The sequence below is a fragment of the Hippoglossus hippoglossus genome, chromosome 19, assembly GCF_009819705.1.
Source record: "Hippoglossus hippoglossus isolate fHipHip1 chromosome 19, fHipHip1.pri, whole genome shotgun sequence".
Lineage (NCBI taxonomy): Eukaryota > Metazoa > Chordata > Actinopteri > Pleuronectiformes > Pleuronectidae > Hippoglossus > Hippoglossus hippoglossus.
In genome coordinates, this window is record NC_047169.1 from 11,077,570 (window position 1) to 11,099,903 (window position 22,334).

Below are 22,334 nucleotides of genomic sequence, written 5' to 3' on the forward strand. Positions count from 1 at the left end.
CCTTGTTATTTTAGAACTACTCATATTCTTTTTGTTTTGTAGTAGTTGAGACTGAAAGCTAATCATAGAGCTGCAACTGTAGGATTTACTGCTCTACAAGTGAGTGACTGGCACTATTTTGAAGAGAACATTAAGGTGAACAATACTCGTAAAGTGTTGTAGCTAATTAAAACCATTCCAGCATTCACAGCACCAAGCTGTAATCATTATTGGCCCTTGCAAGAGTAGCCATTGCATTCAAATAACCTGTGTTGGTGTTAATAGCTGTGCTTTATTTAGAAACTAATTGTGGCATCTCTGTGACATGCATTTGCGCATTGAGCCACCGAGAGATTTGGATAAGTCATTCCTTCCAGCTTCTGAGGTCTACTTCCCTGACAGAAGCATGTGGAAAAAACTGCTTTCATATTTAGTTTGTCACCTCAGCCCGTTCGCTTGTCTTATGTCTCTGATGTTTCTCATATCATCTCATTTCAGTGATGCTTAAGCAGGAGATAACAACAAATAAACTCACAGGGATCAGTTATCACTGTCAGTTCTGTCTGCAGCGAGTGCAAGAAAGGAACTGATAAGCACAGCAAGTAGACAAAACATTCATTCATCACAGATGGGAAACGGCGAAGAAAATAAGAAGTGGAAGAAAAAAGCTTAAAAGTTTAAACACTGAAATGAGAGTGGTCTATATTACAAGGCATTGACAAGCACGCAAGAAGAAGAAAGAAGCAGCTTTGACGAATATCAGAGGGAGGGAGAGAGGGAGCAAAGAGAGGACAAAAGTTACCAGCCTGGGAAACCACACACAAACACACACACATACACACACACACTCACACACACTCACAATAACTCTGCTCAGACAGTCTGAGCCTGAACAGCCAGTGCAACATGACACAACTCGAGTGCAGCACCTGTTTCTGCAGCCGGCACATCGACTCCGTCACCACTCAGATGTAAGCTGACAGATTTCTCATACTCTGCCGTTCTTTTCCCGCAATTCGTTATGATGTCATTGTTATTACAGACATGACATTAACACTATTGTCAACAATGAATGTCAGAGGAATGCATACCTCTGCCAAGGCCCAACAGTCCCATATGAAACCACTTTTAAATTCACTAGATCCTGATTCTTTAATTTTTTTTTCAGCACCAAATTGCACACACTCATTAGTGCCAGTCCCCTAAAGATGCCTGTTTTTTGTCTACAAGATCCATGAATTGTTCTCTAAGAGATGAAGGAAAATGTTGGAAAAACACCTGGGTAGGTTCTTTCCTGCCCAATACTGTGTCCTTCCAAGTTTTGTAGTAATCCATGCTGTAGATTTTGCGTAATCTTGCTTACAAACAAACCAACCAACAAACTAAGGAACAAGGTTGAAAACACAGCTTCCTTGGGGAATGTAATTACAATGCTTGTATGTTGTAAAAAAATATATAAAACACTGTAGACAGGCGATTTCAATTGGTGCCCACACACATGTACTTCATTACTGTACCCTGTAGCAGCCAAAGATCTGGTTTGTGTTGTTCCGGTACACATGACTGATCAATCCTCGCCCCTGTTGAAAAGAAGTCATCCTAGCAGAGAAAAAAAAAATCGTCTTCATCCTCCAACTCTCCCTCCTCTTCCTCCTCCTCCTCCTCTGCATTTGTCAACTGCTGGCCTCCTGACACAGCATTAAACCACCCACACGCTCTCTCCATTCTCCATGAGAATAGCACTACTGCTACCACCCACAGTTCTCTCTGAAATACCCGCTACAAATGTGAAATGTGTGGTGTGAAGATTTTAGTCATTATTTTAACAATGTTGTGTTAATATGCTAATCCTGCAGTTTGCCTTCACTGTAGAGTTGTTGCTGTGTAACCAGGCTTGGGCGCAGATCCGAGGCCTTTGCTGTAGTATTCATTTGAAAGTCTTGAATACATACCAGTGGGGTGAGGTGTATTTGAAAATGCCTGAAGGACTGCACTTGGCCTTGCAACAGTGATGTCAGATATCCACTTTATGGTCTAGCTTGATTTTTTTATAGAGCTATATGTTTGTCTTAAGTATAGGCAGGGCTTGAGGAAGGTATTACAGCTGAGGCTAAGGTAAATATCATGTGTGATTGTACTGGCTTAAAAAATGTCTTGATACTAGGGTAAGATTAAAGGAGCGTGAGGACTCTGGGGTAGTGATGATTGTAATCTTGTCCATGGCCAATCTGTCAACTCTAGTTCCTGGACTGATTGCTATATATATATCTGTGTTTGTATGATTATTGTAGACTTAGGAAGGAAAGACCAGACTGTAGTTGATATTCCTATGTAGCAAGACTAGAGGTGACTCCATCCGTCTGGCACCTGAGGATATTTCCCCGCGCTGGCTGTTGGCATGCTCATCGTTATCAAAAATGCGTGTTTACCTCTGTTGTCCTAAGTTGCTATGGAAAGATTTATTGCATAATTGCTGTTATCAGGAATGAGCAGAGGATGTTGGACCCTGAAAAGACCTGATCCTAGGCCATATCCATGAGTCAGGATGAAGCGATGCCAGTTCATCAGCTTTCCTTTTGGCTTCAGTGTCTCTAATGACTTGGATGCAGGGTGAAGAGCTCGGGAACTTGGTGCTTTAGAATCTTGCTGTTACATGCCTCGAGAAAAGTTATGTAAGTAAACGAGTGAAGCCGCGGCATTTGAATTTGTCACCACACACGTTGGCAGACAAACCGGCACCTAATACCAAAAACCAGATGTTTCTGATTGACGTACAGGTGCTCTTATCTAACCAGGCGTTTCTTCATACTGCTAGAAAACCAATGAGCGATTGGATGTATTGAAAAAGATGTTGCAATATTTCACTCAATCACATCGTTAAATGCCATTTCATTCCCTCATGCTCTTCTTAAAGTCCCTTTAACTGCACTTTTGCTTTCCATGACTAGAAATGAGTCTATCAAACCCCCAAAAATGTTGATGGCAGAGGAAGAGAATTTGCTTCACGACCAAAAATAAAAATCTAGAGCATCAGCCAGCTGCCAAAAGAAGCAAATATTTCTCCTGCTGTGTCATGAGGGAGAATGGGATGTTTTGCTAAGCTGCAGAATCCAAGAGTAAAGAAAGCCAAGGTTGCAAAGGCATACATGCATGCATGGAGCTTAATAATTACTGTTGTCTAAACAGAGAGCTGCTTCCTTATGAACACCTTTGTAATGCTACACAACATCTGGACAGAGATCACAAGTGGGGTGTCTATACATAGTAATGCAGTGTGGAACTTGAAAAGAAGCATTCATTTTAAAAGCATCCAAGCATGATTTTTGTGAATGGTCTTCATTAGCTTGAGCAGTTCTTGTTTTCCCTGAGAGGGTAAACTGCAAATAGCCTCCTTCACTTCTTTTGCAGATTGCAAAGTCTACAAAAAAATGTATGTAAGAAAGCATTTAAGCAAACGGTCTTGTGGTATTAACGCTTTTCTTAACGTTTGACATCATTACAATTCAGTACAACAAAATAGTACAGGAGATCAATCTTTAATTAATCGATAAATATTTGTGATTAATCAATAAATACCCAAATATGCACTTATTGCAGTGTTCAACGATATTCAAAGTTAATGTTTGCCACCGCAGTATAGTTAGGAGAATATTTTCAGCTAAACTTGCTTATGAGTCGTATCTGCTCTTTTCATATTTTCACAGATACAGCTAAATAAATAGTGCTGCCGATATAAAATACCCTCCTGCGCCTCCAGTCATCACAGACTGGTGCAGAGAAACCGAATCTCTGTCTGATTTGTCCCGTCTCCCCTTGAGACTCAATGTTCAATGACTACCATCGAGACGGCATTCATACTATTGGCTGAACAACTTCAGAGACAAGAATAAGTTTATGCTGGCTTCATAATTTCCATGCTCTGATCACAAAAGGACACTTGTTTGTGCCTCTTGTCTCTCAGTCATTTCCTTGTTGAGGGTTCAGGGGAGGAGTGGCTCGGTGGACTGTGGTGGCTGACAATCCCACATTGTGTGAACTGGTGCTGCTTCACAAAGGGCCCATTGTGGAGGGTGGTGGCCCAGGGAGAGGGGACTGGGTCTAGGCTAGGTGACAGAGAGGTGTGGGTTCGGGGGGCCTGGGTCTGGGGGCTTGAGGTGCAGTGGCTGGCCCAAAGTAGGGGTGTGTATGGGTGCTCAGCTGACAGTGCCGGTGCAGGGAGGGTGCACACGTGTGACAGGAGTCCCGTGCAGCTCCAGAGTAAAACATATACTCTGCTCCCACACAGCCATCACCCACTTCACATAAGCACTCGAATCTCTCTCAGAGGTGAACAGCGTTATGAAAATAGCTTTTTAATCAGAGCTGTTGTCAGTCTCCGATTTATTTTCTGCATCCCACAGAATCCGATGCCGTGATTATGAAACTGGGGGATTAAGCTGCTTGTACAACTGTTCCCAGAATTTGAAATATTTTGCCGTTTATCCTCTTCTGACTCCAGCTCAAGGACACATGTGTGGTGTACTCTAGATCTGTTTACACAGACAGATCGCTGTGCAGTCCAAAAGTCATAGCCCCCCCCCCCGCCTCCCTTTTTTCTGTTGCACTTCTGTCCCCCTTGACATCCATCCTGAGACTTAATCTTTCTTCTCTCAACAAACCACCGTCATTTCTCCATGTCTGAGAGTGACAGGGCTCTCAGGTCAAGCTGATGCCAGTCTCTCAGTCCAGTCTGAAACAGGCCCAGGCCCTCGCCCAGCTGTCCCAACTTCTTATTTGTCTGTCTTTCTGTCAAGCCCGGCTGTTGCCCTGGCCTCTCACCTCAGTGTCGAGAGCCCTTCGGTGATGGACCATTTTTAAGCCCCCGGCATAAGAAGTTGAACCAAAACATAATGGCCGATCGAGTCATAGCGTCTGTGGCACTTATGCTTTACCAGAGTACAAGTGAAGTTGTAAAGGTCATACCACGCTGCCTCGATGTTCAGGTCTCTAATTATTTCTCTGACTCATAGTGTACTTAAATCAAACCTACTATCCAATTTGCTGTGCCAAATTCTGACACTGCCACCCTTTTACAATATACACAGCGGTAACAGAGCTGAGAATGAACGTGACATTTAACAGTGACCAAGTAAACAAGGCCTCTCATCTGCCCTCAGGGTGGGATAACCACAGCCTGTTAACTATTGACTTCTCTGTCCACATTAAAGGCTTGAATTGCCGTGTTACTGACAGGCTATAGTTACATTTGTACAAATTGGATCCTTGAGTTAGATTTATTTGGTCTCAAGCTAAGTTGAAAGTGATACCTTTTAATTTTGTTTCCAGCTCTATCTCCTAATATATTCCGATTCATTCGAGAGCTGTAATTTATCATCTGTGGCTAACTGGTACTTATAGCCTGGAATCACTGTGGTTTTTTGGTGTCTATAATTCCGCCTGTATGTTTAGTGCAGAGAAGGTACGACCCAAGGTCTGTTCTAACAGCTTCCCATGCCCAGCGTGCTCAGTTGCTCGCTACTCATTCACCTGAACACATTCAAGTCCTTGAGTCAACATGAGGTTATCAAGGTTTTTTTGAATTGTTCAGGTTAAGTCATGTGGAAGTCAGACCAAGCAAAAGTTTCAGCGCTTGTAATATTTATAATGGTTATCTGTGTGCACGTTTTTACCTTGTGCGTAAAAAATGATTGATGCAGTCAAAAAACATAATCTTACAAAAACTAGCACAACAGGTTCAGATGGAGTGACGTTGTCTCCATTCATTGTAAATAAGCCATGCACACACACAAAGCCCCTGTGTGCTTACATAAACCTGCGCATATAAACCTTATCACTGTGCACAAAGTAGTATTATTGTGGATGTCCTGCGGTAATGTTATTTATGGCTGACAGATGGCATTCATTTCATTGTGTGTCGTTGATCTTACACCTCACAGCCAGGCATCAGACAGATTAAACTTAAAACCGCACCGTGAACCCATGAACTTGCACGGTTTATAAACGGAGCAGGCAGTCTTGCTCATAGGTCCTTTCAGGTTCTTTCTTGTGGTACAGTGGACAACATGGCCTTTACAACCAGCACTATGATGCACACAGGCTATATTTAATCATCAATGTTGAAATGAAACAGTTTATTTAGTATGAAATAAACTAGATGGAAAAACTAGACTAAACTAAATGCAAGGGTAGATACCACATTTTTAACTTTAAATTTCTTCCACAGCTACAAAAAAAACATCATCATTATAGTGTTGATTATCCACTTTAGTCTGGATTTAGTGGCAACCGTCGACTTGCTAAGCCCACCCGAATCGCGAACAACCACCCAGTTCCACTGTCCTAAAATCACCCTAATTATTACTAGAGGGATGTTTTCCCTTACGAATGGAGCCACTGAAGCAAAAAGCTGATTCAATTACGTAATTATTCTCTTATAAATGCTGCAATATGCATCTAAAGAAACCAAAATGTCACAGTGAGCTCTAACAAGAACATTTGCCTGTTCCCAGACTGTTATATCAGCGTGTGGTGTGCCAAGCTTGGCATGAAAATTGATGCTGGGGTGGATTGTGTGAGAAGACAGGACGACCATGTGGAGGGATAAGTGGGCACGTCTGCTTACTTCCCCCGCTTTAACACTTTCTCCACGTGTCTGTGTTGTGTCCCCAGCCCAGCACTCTACCCCAGGGCACAATCAATATGAACCAGTGCAGTGACGTCATCAATGGTGAGGCGAGGACGGGCCAGAAGAACTCGCTGTGCATCCTGACCTCTGACAAAGAGCACTTCATACGTGCGGAATGTAAAGAAATCATCAATGGGTAAGACTTCACAACCAGGAATGGGATCTGTTCATGTAGGACTATGATATCTTGACATACACGGTTTAACTGTGGCTTCAGATGTGCAGTATGTTTTGTGTTGCTCTCTCTGTTTAGCTGAGTGGATAGGGATGACAGAGACTTGGATGAGGGAGAGTAGTTGTGTGCAACTGCTGCTGCAGCCAAAACCGCTCTGCCCCCTGCTGTCTCCTCTGAGCTCTGCTCTCCAGAGAGTGGCAAACCACTCTGCAGTGACAGTGCACATTCTTGAACTGCGTTCACAAATCCCCATATGCCTGCACACAGATCACAATACACAACCTGCAAGCCTCGATAATATAGTTTCCCCCTGTACCTTCTCCTCCCCTGCTGCACATGTAAAGAGTGATTCAGCACCACTCTCCGTCCCTGGATGTAACATACGTAATATTATGGCTATTCTTAGGGAGCTGTGACGCACTGCACCCCCCTCTCCATTATGCTATCTGCTCACTGTACACCTCCCACTCACCTCTCATCCTGCCCCCAATGTGTTGGTTCTGGGCCATTACACAATCATATTTGTCACTGCAAGGTTATGACAACCAGGATGTTTTAAATATAAATGTATTATTTTGCATGTTTTTACTGGTTTTGTTAAGCTCCTGATTCTACAGAGTGAAAACTGTGCTGTGTGGGCACTCAGTTCATTTATAGATGTTTCAAGTGTGTGTCTCTTTAGAAAGTGTTTGGAGTAGAATGTTCTGTTCAACAGTCACCTACTTGATTATTGTAACCATTAAAGAGCCAGGACTTTCTTTATTTGATAGGTGTTAAATTTGACATCTATTATTTATTTAATAATATGTTGGAGTTTGATTTAATATTTTGTCAACAAATCCTAATTTTTGTCAGTTCTTTGTAGACTAAAACTCTGCACCCTTCAGTCTTAAGTACATCATGAAGTCTATATTTATTTAACAAAATCCATGTTTATTTCAGTCATCAGGAGATTTGTTGACACAGACTTTGTGAACCCTTGAATAGATTTATCGGTAGGACAATAAAAATCTTCAGATCTGAGCCTTTTACTGACACATTGGGTTCTGTGTTTATGTTTGCTGATATGAAAGAGAAATTAAATTCAGAAAAGATTTGCATCGTGTTTTACTCCTTATCAGAGTTGGAATGTGTACTTTAGTCAAATTTCAACAAATCACTGAAATGATTTTTGTTTATTATACTTGTCCTTCAGTAGTTTTACATCGTGCACATGCTTGTCATGGCAATTATACTGTAATTGTTTATTTTTTGCTGATGAGAACTTTGGCCTGCTCATATATTGATCTACAGTGGAAGCATGGTTTGTACAGTCTGCATTTACTGTTTCCAAGAACAACATTTTGACTGACTCACTATTCGTAGGTGGCAGGAGGCTCTGACTGTGTACCCCAGGACCAACAAGCAGAACCAGAAGAAGAAACGAAAGGTCGATCCCCCCACTCACCAGGTAACACAGCGCTTCACACTATCCATGGTGAAGGTTTTTTTATATTGCTCAACATGAACAAGGCAAAAAGAAGCAACTGAATCCAGATGAAAGGCTTGTTGTCAAGAGAGATCGTTTTGCTACGGATGATTTCTTGTAATGTCTCTTACGCACGTACAAACTGCAGATAACAAGGAGAGGATGCAGATTATTATGTTGAGGAATTGGTCATATTGTGTAATAGTTCTGACACAAATCTCGCTCAGTATTGAAGTCAATTATTTATTTAACCTATCACATCTAAAAGGGCCATTTTTGGCTCCTGTGATGATTTAATGGTCCCACATTGAGGCCCTATCAACACCGTTCAAGATACGGTTATAAATGATCCACATGTGACAAATGGGCTGCTGCCAACAACAAAGAAAGAGGATATACATACCGTATATTCAAGGACGACTTGTGTCATGGAAGTATGCTGTATGCAGGCTTTTCATTCCAGTCAAACTGCACCAGCTGTTTACCCCTCAGAGATGACATATTGTTTATCTGCTAGAGACATGCTCAACAGATTACGTAATTCATACTTCTACTCTCGAGTCACAGGATGTTTTTGTCTTGATAGATGAATGTACTACATGCCTCATGCTTGTCTAAATTAATTACAGGCTTCATTGGTATATGGAAGCAAAAACTATTACAGTGGTAACATTTGATTGTATCATTGGTGTTGTGAAGTACGTGTTTACATATTCTGGTTGAATAGAAGCACTTTTAATATTCATATTGTTGCTTAGTAGGCAGCCAACATTAGTGAGCTATGCAGATATCAAGGCTAATGATGACAGCTGCCTGCTAAAATAATATTTAGCAGTGACTTTCTGCAATGTGACCATGATCCTGTCACTTCTGAATAGGCTGGTGCGCTTTGTTTCAGTATCAGCTGCTGTCCCACCTTCCAGGCCTTTGTTACCAAGTTCTGCCTGGATAGTGATTAACCTTGTGGGTCTATTGGGGAAAAAAAAAAATTCTTCCCACCACCCTAAAAACTGAAATATTACAGATTTCACTTGATGTCACCTATGTGGCCCATGAGTGTGTAAGTTCAGGGGCACGCAGCAGCTCAAAATGCTTTGTGATGGATGGGGCAATACTTCATGTCACCTGGAGTAGACACATTTCAGTCTCTCTTACAGTTTTTGTGGCAGTAGGCAAGGGGGCATGTATTTCGCTCCAATGCATAACATGGCCTGAGCGACTGATAAGATTGCTGTCTCCACTTTGATGGCCCATCGATGTGGCAGGATGTCTCCCAGGGGCTGTATATTCAAAGGGGGAGGAAGAAAGATGGAGACGGGAGGGAGATAGTGAGGCAAAGAGTGCTACACAAAGTTCTACCATGTAGCATTGGAGCAAAACACACATTTATAGACCATCTATGTCATTATGAGTGTGTAAAAAGACTTTGATTCATTATGAAACTGTGGCAGGAACAATTAGACTATGGTGGGCCTTCACAGTTTAGGTAATTAAAGAGGAAACACTGTATTTCTACTGTACCCTCATAGATGAATTTCCTTTTAAATTTCAGAGCTGGTGCCTGTTTTTAACATTACAGTTCTGTCAAATGGCTCAGAATGTCCGTGCGGGATCCTACAATTTTTTTCCAATTTCACACCACAATGGCCTGAGCCCTTCTTCACTGAACAAGATCCATGTTTGAGTCTGAGAGTCTGTAAAGCAATACTTTTGGACTTGGCCACTGAATCCCCACAAGTGCCGTGAGCTGACCTTGCATATCGACAAATACTGTAGAGCAGGCCAGCCGGGGAAAAGATTCCTTTGTAGAGCAATTTAATATAAGAATGAATCCAGAAGTAATGTAGACTGTAAATAAATTATACAAAATACACACTATTAAAAAATAAAGTCAGCAGTCTGAGAGCAAGGTGAGAAACACAATGTTACCATGGGGAATACAAATGCATGTTTCATATCGGTGTAAGCTCACATTCAATGCACTCAGAGTTCTCCCTGGTAAGTAGAAATGAAAGAAACAGGACTGTATGTATGTACAGCTTTGTTACCATAATAATGAATTTAATGACAAGGTGAAATATAGGCATATCATATAATATTATACAGACCACCCACCGTGTACTTCCTTTTTGATAAGAGGCCAAATTTGTGGCACAAACAAACTCTGACGTTCATTGTCTCGTTCCTCTAATGATGTTGCCCTGAATCCGACTGTGACCTTTACTGAGCTGGTTTGCAGAGGGACCGTGGTGGCACAGTGATGACCTTCACTGTGTCAGCACTGTCAACCCCAGATGGAAAAAAACATGATTATCTTTTCTAACATAAATTACTGATAATCTGCTTTACACAATATGAGGCGAGAGTCTAGTCGCTGCAGAGCAGGAATTCATCTGCTGTCAACTAGTCAAGATCAGACCATGTAATTGCTGACTGCTTTTGTCATTTCATTTTCCATCATTTGCAGTTTTTAGACCAAAAATCTGGAAAGCTGAGTCTAGACATTTTCATAGTTGGCCTTTCACATAGGAAGAATGCAGCAGGAGGTAGAGCATGCAGGAAGCAGGACGTGACTTATGAATTCTGCAGCGGAAATCACGTGTTTTTGTTCACAGCACATCAACAATGGTGTTGGCCCTTATCACCAAAAGCTCTCACATCTCGTTGTCTTTCCGAGTTGACGACTTCTACGTTTATGCCTCATCTTTTCCATCCTGAGATATTTGTATTCTTTTTGGGGTTTTTTCAGTTTTGTGTCCAGCAAGTGGACATGTTGACGTAAAATATCCAGATTTTCTCTATTCTCACATGGCCTCACACAGACATTTTCAGGACTACTTTTTATTTTACTTTTTACTTTAAATGTCCAGAGCAACTTACTCTTGCGTTGCCGCAAACAGCCCCTTCGGAAAATTTCAGATGAAAAGTCCGCAGTTCAGAGCCTGTCTGAAAGCAGCTATTGTCGCCTGGGCTGTTTGTTTGTTTTGGCATAAAGAATATGCTAAAGATTATCACAGGTATATGAGTGATGAATGAAGCTCGGCACCTACTTTTACCGTAGACATGTGTTGGAGATGGTTGTCAGCACAGTAACGTGTTTGCCTTCTGGGTGGTGCCCCTTAATTGAAGCACCTGACTTTGAGCACAAAAAGAATTACGTGACAGGAAAACGGTGATAACTAGTCGTGCCTCATGCTGTATACGAAAGGAGGCTGGAAGGACTTTGCACTTTCAGATTCTTGTCTTGGCTCTGAGGCAACAGAACTCGTAACCTCTTGTAAAAGTGCTTTGTATCATACATTTGCATGAATTTGGCCTTCAAATAATACAGAAACTATGAATTTGTCAAAACTGATTTTTGTTCTACCTCTATTGATGATAATCTGCACTACATAGTAAACTTTATCATCAAAAGCTTTTTGTAATTGGCAGGGTGGAGTATCTCCAAGCCAGTGTTTTTCCACTGAAGACATGAATGGACACCCAGTGAGTTCAGCTCGGCCAAACTCTTTTACCCTGCTTTACCCTCAGTGGCTCAAATCCCAGCCCTATTAAAACCTATTTATTATAACCCCCACCCCCCCAAATCAATCCAGGTGAAGGGTGAATAAAAACGACTTTCCTTCTTCTTCAATCTGATACTCAAAGAGTGATTCTTAGCACGGCAGAATGTTTGTGCTGATTGAAAAAGGCTGGATGAAGAGTTGTGTGAGAGTTGCTTTGCTTCTGGAAATCGTGCTCTCAACTGTTGGTATCAAACTGTGATTACGCCAGATTGATTTTGTTTGTGCATTCATAAATCATGTAAAAATTATCTCTACGATTTTTGTCTAAGCAATTCTATTCCATTATATTCCAGCTGCAGAAATCGCCCCTGTTGTGTGTTTTTTGTTCTCATTACAGTTGTTTGTCTTGCATAGACTCTTTGTTCTTTGTCTGCCCATCACTTTCTCTTTCCCACGCATCCTCCTTCTCTCTTTAAGATTGATGAAAGTGATTTTCTTTTGCTCCGTCACTGTAATATTGGATTTACTTAACACATGCACAGAAAATCCAGCCAGCACAGAAAAGCAAACACATCAACAGACTAATGGTGTAAAATCATGTGCCACTCAAAATCAAGAGATTGCTCCAAACAAGAGAGATCAGTGTGCTGAGCTTTTCACAGCGATAGAGCAACTAATAGGTGAGAGAACCTGTTATAATGATTTGGTGGTTGTGTTACTGGCACATGATTTCACAGCACTGCAGCTGAGTGTAAGTATTTACTAAAGCACATAATTATAATTGTAATAATTAGGTGTATTTAATTATTTGGAATTAACTACTTAGTGTTTAATTTCTCTTTTGATCTCTTTCCTTCTCAAATTCCTTGTTGTAGTCTCTGTGTGACCTTACCTCCCATTGTGCCCTCTCCTCTTCCTATCCACTCCTCCCAACCCGAACTCCTCCCCAGGAGCCAGGCCCAGCCAAGGTGACAGTGACCAGCAGCAGCAGCGGCGGCAGCATCTCGTGCCTGCCCAGCAGCATTGCCGGTGCCGAGCGCGTCCCAATGAGCCGTGCAACACTGTGGCAGGAGGAGAGTCGCTGGAGCCGGGCCACCATCCCCTGCAGCCGCAGTGCCTCCTGTCTCAGCCAGCTGAGCCAGAGCCAACCAGACTCCAGTATCACAACTCAAGACGGTGAGGACTAAGAAGGGAGCATATGAATTCTGAAACATCCCATAATGTGCTTGTTTTTCGTTGTTTCACATCAGTCGCACTGTGTTTTTGTTTCAGATGGTGGCACCATGAGCACTGGGCGCAAAGTACGTGTGGAGAGCGGCTACTTTTCCTTGGAAAAGAACAAGTCGGAGCCTTCTCCACATTCTGCACAGCACTCCCAGTCCCCACAGCCACCTCAGCACCTGCCCCTGTCCTCTTCGGCATCATCCTCCTCTTTAGGAGCTCCCAGTCCCAGGTACAACTCTGAGTCAGAACCTCAATCTTACCCCTGTCAACCCTCCCAAGACCCCCTCCCTTCTCCAGGTGCACTTGTCTCCCCCAGCTACTCCACCATCAGCTCCTCCCAGAGCTCGCTGGACTCCGATCCCAGCGTCACGTCGCCCACCTGGGAGGGATGCTGTGGTGGTGGTGGAGGGAGCACTAGTAACATCGGTAACGGAGGAGGCAGAGTGGGCTGCTCTGGCAGGGAGTATACAGCGCTGTCGGACGTGCCACGGGCTCGCAGACTGAGCTACCGGGAAGCGTTCCGCTCAGAGAAAAAGCGCCAAGAGCTGAGAGCTCGGACAAGGAGTCCTGGTAGAGAGGAGGTGGCTCGGCTGTTCGGGGAGGAGCGCAGGTGAGCGGTTATGGATAAGTGTCTTGCTCGGCACACTGCGAAATAATACTAGACAAAGTCCCTGAACCTGATAATGAAAGCAAACATGATTAATAATCATTAATGAAGCTTATGCATTGCTGAAAACATGCATCACAGTTGTCACCCTGTGGCAGCTGTCCTTGAGCCATATCTTGAGAATCTTTTAATATAGCTGTCCACCCTGGCCTCACAGCGGTTTGCCATTAATGATTTGGGGATTTAAAATGCATGTGATTCTTTCTTTTCTATTGATCTCTACCTTTTGCTCTTGCTACTTTTGCTAGTCTGTTTTGTTCTTTCAATCTTTTCCAGGGGCTCCTGAACCGACCTTTCAGAGCTAATGCTCAACCAACCCTTCCATCCCTGTCCCAATGCTGTTCCCTGCTGGTCACCGCTGATTCCTGCTTTCTATCATTTCATCTTTGCCTGGAAGCACACACACAATCATACACTCTTCCACATAAATACCAGAGTTTCTTGATATACTGTGTACACTTGAAACACACCACACCAATGGTTTGTACTGGTTGGTTATACATACAGTTTCTTCTTTTTTCTATCTTGGTCTGACTTCACAAATACATTAACATGTACATTAACAAATGCATTGCCTTAAGGTAATGCAGACTGTGTTTTCATTGCTGCTACTTCTGCAGATTGTTTTAATCAACATCCTAGATATTTTCCTTTTCTTCTCAAGTTTAATCTCATCGCATAACACTACTTTTTAATTCTTTGGTGTATCTCTGGATTGTTCTCTTTGGGGATATACTTCTACCTCATGTTGCACATTGTTGATTGCAAAAAGGGACTTTGAGTCGAGAATGATGTCAAACTTTCTACATGTGAATACAATATTATGCTCTGCACAAGATAAACTGACACTACTCGTTTTATGACATTGATTTTGACTCAAAGTTGCTTTCATATTATGCTTTGGTTTTGTTTTTATTCTGACTCTGCCACCGTTTTGCAGCATTATGTTTCTTATGAATAAGTTTATTTTACGATTAAGATTGATGTGTTTTGTTTGCTCAGTATTTTTCTCATTCTCAGACTTTTATGTTGAGTGTAACATGAGCTGTGTTTAGAGTACAACTTTGAAAAAGAAAATCTTTGTGTCTCTAAGGCGTCCACAAGTCATCGGGAGGTTTCAGGAGGGTCAGCATGTTGAGCATATGGAAACAAACAGCTCCAGTGAGCCCTCCTCTAACACCGCGCTAATCCAGAGACAAGGTCGCAGCGAGAGACGCTGTCTGGCCAACAAACATGTATGCTATTATCCTCATTCACTGGAATTACAAAATCAGAAAAGATGTATAGGATTTACTGATTTGAATGTGTATTTTATAATGAGTTATATACGCTTTCCATACTTGATATCGGTGATATAATTGGAGTTAATAACAATTTCAAATTTTATATTTATAGGAGATTTCACTGGATGCGGGAACAGACCGTTCAGCTCCCAGTTTGACCAGCCCCACTTTTTCCAACCTAAGAAGAGCGAAGTCACTGGACCGCAGAGTCACAGAGTCTTCGATGACTGTGAGTACTAATATAAAGTATACAGATCTCATAAACAGTACAAAATCACTTTTAGATCCCATTAAATGGCTTAGGCAGTTTAGGATTGGGATTAATTTGCAGAGAAGGGGATGTGATCTCTCACTGCTTGTTCACCGTATGAAAACTGTAAACTGTGTTCAATAGTATCTCAAGCCAATTCATAAAAATCTCAAAATAAAATGGTAAATACGAACACTGAGTCCAGTCAGAATGTGGCAGATTATGACAAAATTTGGTATATAACAAAAGATAGTTATTAAGAACTTCTAACTACTAAAAAGATTTTTTCATTTCATGTTTTCATGGAAAGTAAAAAAGCTGGGAGGCACATTCTTGTAGTACAGAATGTGATATTACTGACATACTATGATTTAACTTCAGATAAACGACACACCAAACACCACTGTGACTCCACACTCATGCACGCACACACACACAAACAAATATATTTTTACATATAGCAATGCTGCCTGGTTGCTGAAGGTAGCACTGGTATCTTCCTGGGGTCTGACTCCTTCCAGTCTGACAGACTGCTACTGATCTGAGGTCTGTTCAGAGGGCACTGCGGGGGTGATCCAGTCAGTGTGTGGTTGGTCTCCCTGTCCAAGCTGCAGCTGCCTGAACCCCCACCCACTCACACACACACACATACACACACACACGCAATCGCATTCATGTACACACCACTGCCGTCACTGCTACTGCTGATTATAAATAGCCGGCACAGAAGCAGTCTCAGTCGTGTGTATGTTTGCGGGAGAGACGGAAAGAAACAGATTGCCGGCACATGAAGTGAGGGCAGTTAGCTATCAGAATGACTCTCTGCCAGACGGTGACACCACACCTGATGAAGCTCACCAAAAGAAAGGTATTGTTGAGTGAGCAGGAGGCAGGTTTGGGACGAATGGTTTACTTTAGAGTCTATAAACAGACCTGAGCTTGGTTTCAATGTGCAGCAGTTTGTGTTTCACAGGGAAAGTCCAGCTCCCGCCAGTCGGTCTCTTTAGCTGGAGCCACGTATCAGGACATGCACTTCTTAAGCTGCAGGGGTGTAAACAAATGCATATAATTGCATCAGTGATGAATAGCCCCTTTCTATTGACTTCTAATGGAGGGAAAAGCCTTTTTGACGAATCCTGCTTTTCTGTCCTGATTTTCTTTTTGTTTATGCGCCGACAAATGACTAATTAAAAGGTACAACTGGTATCTGAATTTTCCATTAATAGTGATAATAACAGTTTCTTTTAATAGTTTAATTTAAAATAGTCTAGTTGCTGTACTTAATATCACATCACTCTGGTTTGTCTCTTTTGCAGCCAGATCTGCTGAACTTTAAAAAAGGATGGATGACGAAGCTGTATGAAGACGGAATGGTAAATAGTTTTCATTCACAGAATTAAATGACCTGTCTCATGTCTCATGACACACAACGAGAAGTCGTGGAGTCCGATTAATGTTTTTTTTGTTTTCCTTTAGTGGAAGAAACACTGGTTTGTACTAACAGACCAGAGTCTGAGGTACTACAAGGACTCGATAGCTGAGGAGGTAAGACTTTACAAAGCTACTGTGAAGCTGTTGATTGTATGTGAATTAATGGGATATTAATGTTTTATGTTGATGATGATGTTTTTTTTTATTCCATAGGCTTCTGAACTGGATGGGGAGATCGACCTTTCCACGTGCTGTGACGTCAAAGAGTTCCCAGTCCAGAGAAACTACGGCTTCCAAATCCAGGTGAGTGTTGATTGTTTGTGTCATCGATTTCCGTCTGCTGTCTCCTGCTAGGCTATAAACAGCCTTAGACGCCGTGCATGCAGCTGAACTTTAGGTATCAGGTTTGGCCATTTCTCATTTTGAAACGATTCTTTGTCTGCGACGAGGGATGTCACTTGACTTGTCACCTCTCCATGCAAGACTGACGTCATAGTGGTCTAAATCTGCTCCAGCTGTTGCTAGCGCCGTGTGTCTCTCTGACCCTGTGTGCCCCTCATCCTTCACAATATGTTTACCTAACCTCCTGCATTTAAAGGCCCTGTCCTTGTCCACATTTTCTCAGTAACACATCTTCACAACAACCCTGCAGTTATATTGATCCTGTTGTGAAGCCGATGGTCTTTCTTCATATAATCCTTTGGCTATTAAACATTTTTAGCACTTGTTCCTGGCAAAATACTGGACATACTGTACGTAGTGGCTGGCAATGCACTCATTATCCATTTGATGTCAGCAGGGGTTTGTTCGTGCTACATATAGATTTATATATGTAGCAGGACCGACGCAATTACTAATCCTATGTGAGGAGAAGAGGAGCTACAAGGTCATTTCTTTTGTTTACATTTGCCGAAAGCAGCTTCCACAGTTCTTTTCTGGAGAAAGTCAGAAATAGAGTAGTCGAGGGGATCGTTGTCTCTTTGGCTGAGAACAACATGGGTTTGATGTCAAGAAATTAATAACTCCAGTATTTATATCTGCTCTCCCCGTGATCAGACTGGATAGTGCTGTTGTTCTCTCAGTGGCTGAGCTTCAGTGTAGAGTTGAACACAAGTTTTAATCCTGATGCCAGATGAGGTACCTGGTGTCTCGAACCTGATCACTGTGTCCTCAGAGGCTCTAATGCATTAAGTGTGATCTTGCAGAAATCAGACAAGTGCCACTAGAGGTCACTGTATATACAGTTAAATGTCACAGACAGTAAAGCTGAGTTTTAAGGCCGAAGAGTGCAGGATACCTCAGTTTAAAGGCAGCTATCCACTGTGCCGCAGCAGCATCTGCAGCCACGGGTAGTAATTATTTTGGACTCCATGTCCAAACAGACAAGTTAGTGAAGTTGTGTCATATATGGAAAACACTGCCTATCAATTGGATATTCCTCACGATCCCTGGCTTCCCGAACCAGATCTGTTGCCACTGTAACAAATTCCCCGAACTCTGTTTAGAGTTATTGTCGATATTTAAATTTTCCTCGCTGAATATCACAGATGAACGCTTGTTTTTAATGACTTTTATGTCTATAATTTGGCATGACACTATAACTTAATTTTGGCAGTTTAAGTTGAAGACTATTCATTCAGTTAGGTACTAAAATCTCGCAGAATATCATACCTGCTCACCAAAGTTGCATAGAGCAACAACACACTTTGGGGGAATGAAAGAGGCACCATTCTCCCTATTACAAGTCAGTGTACCACCAAACGCTGCTGTTTTAAGGTGAATTTGTTGCATAATATTGCTTTAAGTCTATATCTCTGTATAAGTATGTACATCAATGCATATCTCATCTGCCTGAATTCGTTTTTAAAGTAATATCAAAGTTGCACATTGACATTTCAAATGTATTGTTATATGTAATAGATTAGTGAAAGTGTTTTATTTTGACATTGAGTAAAATTAGAAATATGAGTTTACATGGGAGTCCATTTAAAATGCCCATTTTGGGCAGTTACGACCTGGAGCAGTTCACAGAGTGTTATACCGATTTGATTTGACATCCTCTTTTTTTACGTGTATTACAAGTCTAGATGATGTGAGACTCTTCTCCTCATCTTCATTACACTGGTTCTTTAATGCTCTGGACACAATCATTCAATAACTCAATTTAGTTTAACAGCACAACAGAGTAAATCATAGGAGAAGTGAAGCCAGGAATGTTTACCTCATTTCACTTTCATTTTTCAACATTTATTATTCTGCTCATTAAACAGCATGCAAAGTGGGGTATGAGAATGTGGATAGTAACATAGAGGAAAGTTTTACTCTCAAAATACTCTCGACTCAGTTCAACATGTACTGCTTTAACACTACTCTCACATGTGGTTATTATTAAGAGGTCACTTAAGTACATCGGTAAATGTAAAGTGTGTTTTTCTACCCACCTTTGTTTTCAGTAAGTGAAAGAGGAGCTTGCATTGTCTATGGCTGCATACCTTCATACCTTTATCTAAAGCTTGAACAAAGACATGCTGACAATTTCTTTGACGCGTAACAAAAAGGTATTTTAATCGACATGTTGTCGCCATCCCTGTCAGTCCCACTAATGCCATCCCTGTCTGCTTTCAGTGCACAGAGGGAGCGTGCACCCTGTCGGCCATGACCTCTGGAATCCGTCGCAACTGGATTCAGGCCATTATGAAGAATGTGCGACCCGCTATTGCCCCCGACGTCACCCGGTAAGCCCCAAAGAGGATTAACACTTCAACCTCTGGCAGATAACAACAGCTCCTTTTCTCACTTATTTTATTTTAATCCATCTGTCGTCCTCACCCTCTCTTCCCTTCTTTCTCTTCCTCCCTCACTGGGTATATTCAACCTGCTGCCAGGAAAAACATCTCTCTGAAACTATCCGTTCTGAAGCCCAGGTTGGAGTGCTTATGTGTTGAATATCTCCCCCCTCCTCACACAGTGATGTAATTGCTCAGCAATGTCCGCCCCAACGTGTTTGTCGTCCTACTCTATGTCATGTGATTGTTGAGTAATGTCTCCATGTCGGTTGTGCCACCGTAGTGACACATGGTGCAATCACATCAACATACGAGAATAATCCACCGGCCCTGCCTCGATCAGCAGCAGAGACTGATTTTGATCATCGCTGTAACGTGACTGTTCTTCTCAGTAACTTTTGGAAATGGTCACAAAACAACAGAAGAATCGTAACTGAAACGGAGAAAGAAAAGAGCTTGAGTAGCTGGAGAGAGGACCTGGGATATAATCATTTAGTTCTTTTGGAATTGCTCCAGAACAACAGTTCACCTAAGGATTATTTTAACTACCCAGTCATTTATTTCAGTGTTTTTAAGAGGAGTATTACCTTTCAGAATGCTCATCACATATAATATAGTCACACGTTTTAGTCTGCCAGTGTCTCCGAGGCAGCTCTCTCCCAGGGGAGAATGCGTGATATTTTTGGTATTTCTGCACAGACACCTCGCAGACATCTCTTGCTCATTCTTGAGCTCCTGTCCCTTCTCATTTTTCCCTTCCTGACACCTCCACGCAACAAGGTAAAAATAGATCCTTCCGTCAGGTCACTTTTAAAACAAATGCTCGGCCCCTCTACATTGAAAGTGCCGATCAGCACTCTGTTTACTGCAAACACATTCTTCACATTTAGCCGTTATATAAATGGTAATAACGTAGTAGCTTAAGGCTGGTGTCTGCCATCAGGCTTACGACGGATCATGAGTGAACACCAAAGCTGCTTTCAGCCCAGTGCAACGTGTGCCTTATAAATGTTCCGATGCTAATGCTTTGACTTTGATGCATTCAATGATTGTTTTTTTGTTTGTCAATCAGGGTCTCTGCAGGTATTGAAAGAGTTGTAAAAATTAAATAATTAAAAAAAAGTTTTAGAAGGTATTTTTTTAATTAGCAAAAACATTTTCTCTCGCTTGCTGCAGGCAGTAGTGTTCGTAAAGGCTGTTCAATTCTTTCTGTGGAGTTTCAGTCAGCATCATCAAACCTATAGCAAAGACTGTCACTACTGCTACTTATAGTCGCTAAAAGACTCATCATCTCACAATAAGCATTTGAGTATTGCATATGCAGCATGGAAGTACATATCTAATATGGTTAAAAATAATGCCAGGCAATTGTAGTCCCTGCTAGTTTTCCGGCATATTTTCTTACCTTGCCGGGTATGATTGTGAAATTTGTATTAGATTTAATTCCATGTGGTATAAACGGCCTCTTTATAAGTCTTGGTGAAACCTGCAGAAACCCTGTGAAATGCACTGGCAATTGATACTGCACTGCTGGAATTATCTGCATTCTTGTCTTGTCCAGCAAAGGTTTGTGTAATAGTATTATAGCTTGAGTTGGTGCAACGATAAAAACTAATTGTCAGCTTATGTTGACGCCTGCCTATATATCTTTTTTATGTGCTCCATTTTTGTCCATTCAGATCCCTCCCTGATGAGAAGATAAAAGCCCAAGTGATGTTGGAGCCCTGTCCGCAGGCCACCCCTGAGCCAAGCCCCGTTCCTGAGGCCCCCAGGTCTGATGTCCACAGACAGCCAGCTGGCAACCACGTCTCTGTCCCTCCCTCTGAGCTGCGTAGAAGCCGAGTTCGTGAACGCAGACCAGAAGGACGCTCTAAGACTTACGACTGGTCTGAGTTCAAGATGGAGCAGACAGAAAAGCCTGTGAAGGAGCGAGCCGACACCGTCGATCTCAGCTCATCGTTCTCCACAACCTCCTCTTATTGCTCTCCCTCCTCTTCAGCTTCCTCTTTAGCGTCCTCTCCGGTCTCTACCTCCTCCCTCCAAACCTCCTCGGTATCAGGGGCTCACCCACCCTCTATGACAGAAGAAGCAGAGAAGGGGAATGTCAGGAGGGGCGCCCCTCCACACAGCACTACTAGTGCAACCCACATGCCAAATACTGTTACTGTTACCATGACTTCCACACTTAATACAACGCCAACAGTACAGCCATCAACACCTGAAAGCCAAGAGCAAGGGAAAATGGAAGTGGACCACCATACAGCCATGCATCCTGCTAGTGAGGATAAGAAGGACAACAGAACCTCAGGTGTCCATAAAGAGATTGAGCAGCGATGGCATCAGGTGGAGACGACACCTTTGAGGGAAGAGAAGCAAGTGCCCATCGCCACGGCTGCAGCAGACTCTGCTAACTCTGAAAGGTTGCCTGCCGATGAGCTTGCTGCACTGCTAGACAAAGAGGTTTGTGTACTGACTGTGGTCATATACATCATTTCATCAGCCATCTTGTGCTGTTTATTCTTATATTATCTGTCTGTCTTTGTTCAGTTGGGACAGAAGCAGAAGGAGCTGGACCAACTACAGAAGCAGAACAACCTTTTAAAAGAGCAGCTGGATGATGCGCTAGGGAGAGAACACAGTGCCAGAGAGGGCTATGTACTGCAGGTACTACACTCACCATCCCTCACACAGGATAAGTAGGTTTTAAAAATGTTACCATATACAAATAGCATAGCAACACAAGTATCGACAAAGAAATCTTAACAATGTACAGAATCTTACTGCAAGGTTTGTAAGGTCTTATACTATATGTGCTGGTGAAACGTGTGGGGCAGTAATGTTATCAACTGTGCCACAGTACTTGATAGATTGTATATTTGT

The 22,334-nt window shown here is 42.3% G+C and overlaps 1 protein-coding gene across 10 annotated transcripts in view; it reads left to right on the forward strand.

The window, feature by feature from the left end:
• The window catches only part of si:ch73-103b11.2 (early endosome antigen 1), a 48,233-nt gene that overhangs the window by 15,972 nt on the left and 9,927 nt on the right, over positions 1-22,334 (forward strand). For 4 of the 10 annotated variants that reach the window (XM_034570081.1, XM_034570078.1, XM_034570083.1 and 1 more), the window contains exons 4-16: positions 6,649-6,800; positions 8,205-8,289; positions 12,689-12,989; positions 13,086-13,647; positions 14,798-14,939; positions 15,100-15,216; positions 16,554-16,610; positions 16,714-16,782; positions 16,882-16,971; positions 19,294-19,403; positions 19,554-19,592; positions 21,134-21,914; positions 22,002-22,118. In XM_034570081.1, the coding sequence (XP_034425972.1) occupies positions 6,649-6,800; positions 8,205-8,289; positions 12,689-12,989; positions 13,086-13,647; positions 14,798-14,939; positions 15,100-15,216; positions 16,554-16,610; positions 16,714-16,782; positions 16,882-16,971; positions 19,294-19,403; positions 19,554-19,592; positions 21,134-21,914; positions 22,002-22,118 (2,622 nt within the window). Of the gene's footprint in view, positions 1-6,648; positions 6,801-8,204; positions 8,290-11,739; positions 11,794-12,688; positions 12,990-13,085; positions 13,648-14,797; positions 14,940-15,099; positions 15,217-16,553; positions 16,611-16,713; positions 16,783-16,881; positions 16,972-19,293; positions 19,404-19,553; positions 19,593-21,133; positions 21,915-22,001; positions 22,119-22,334 lie in introns of all 10 variants that reach the window. The other 6 variants (XM_034570080.1, XM_034570085.1, XM_034570084.1 and 3 more) reach the window with 6 other exon arrangements.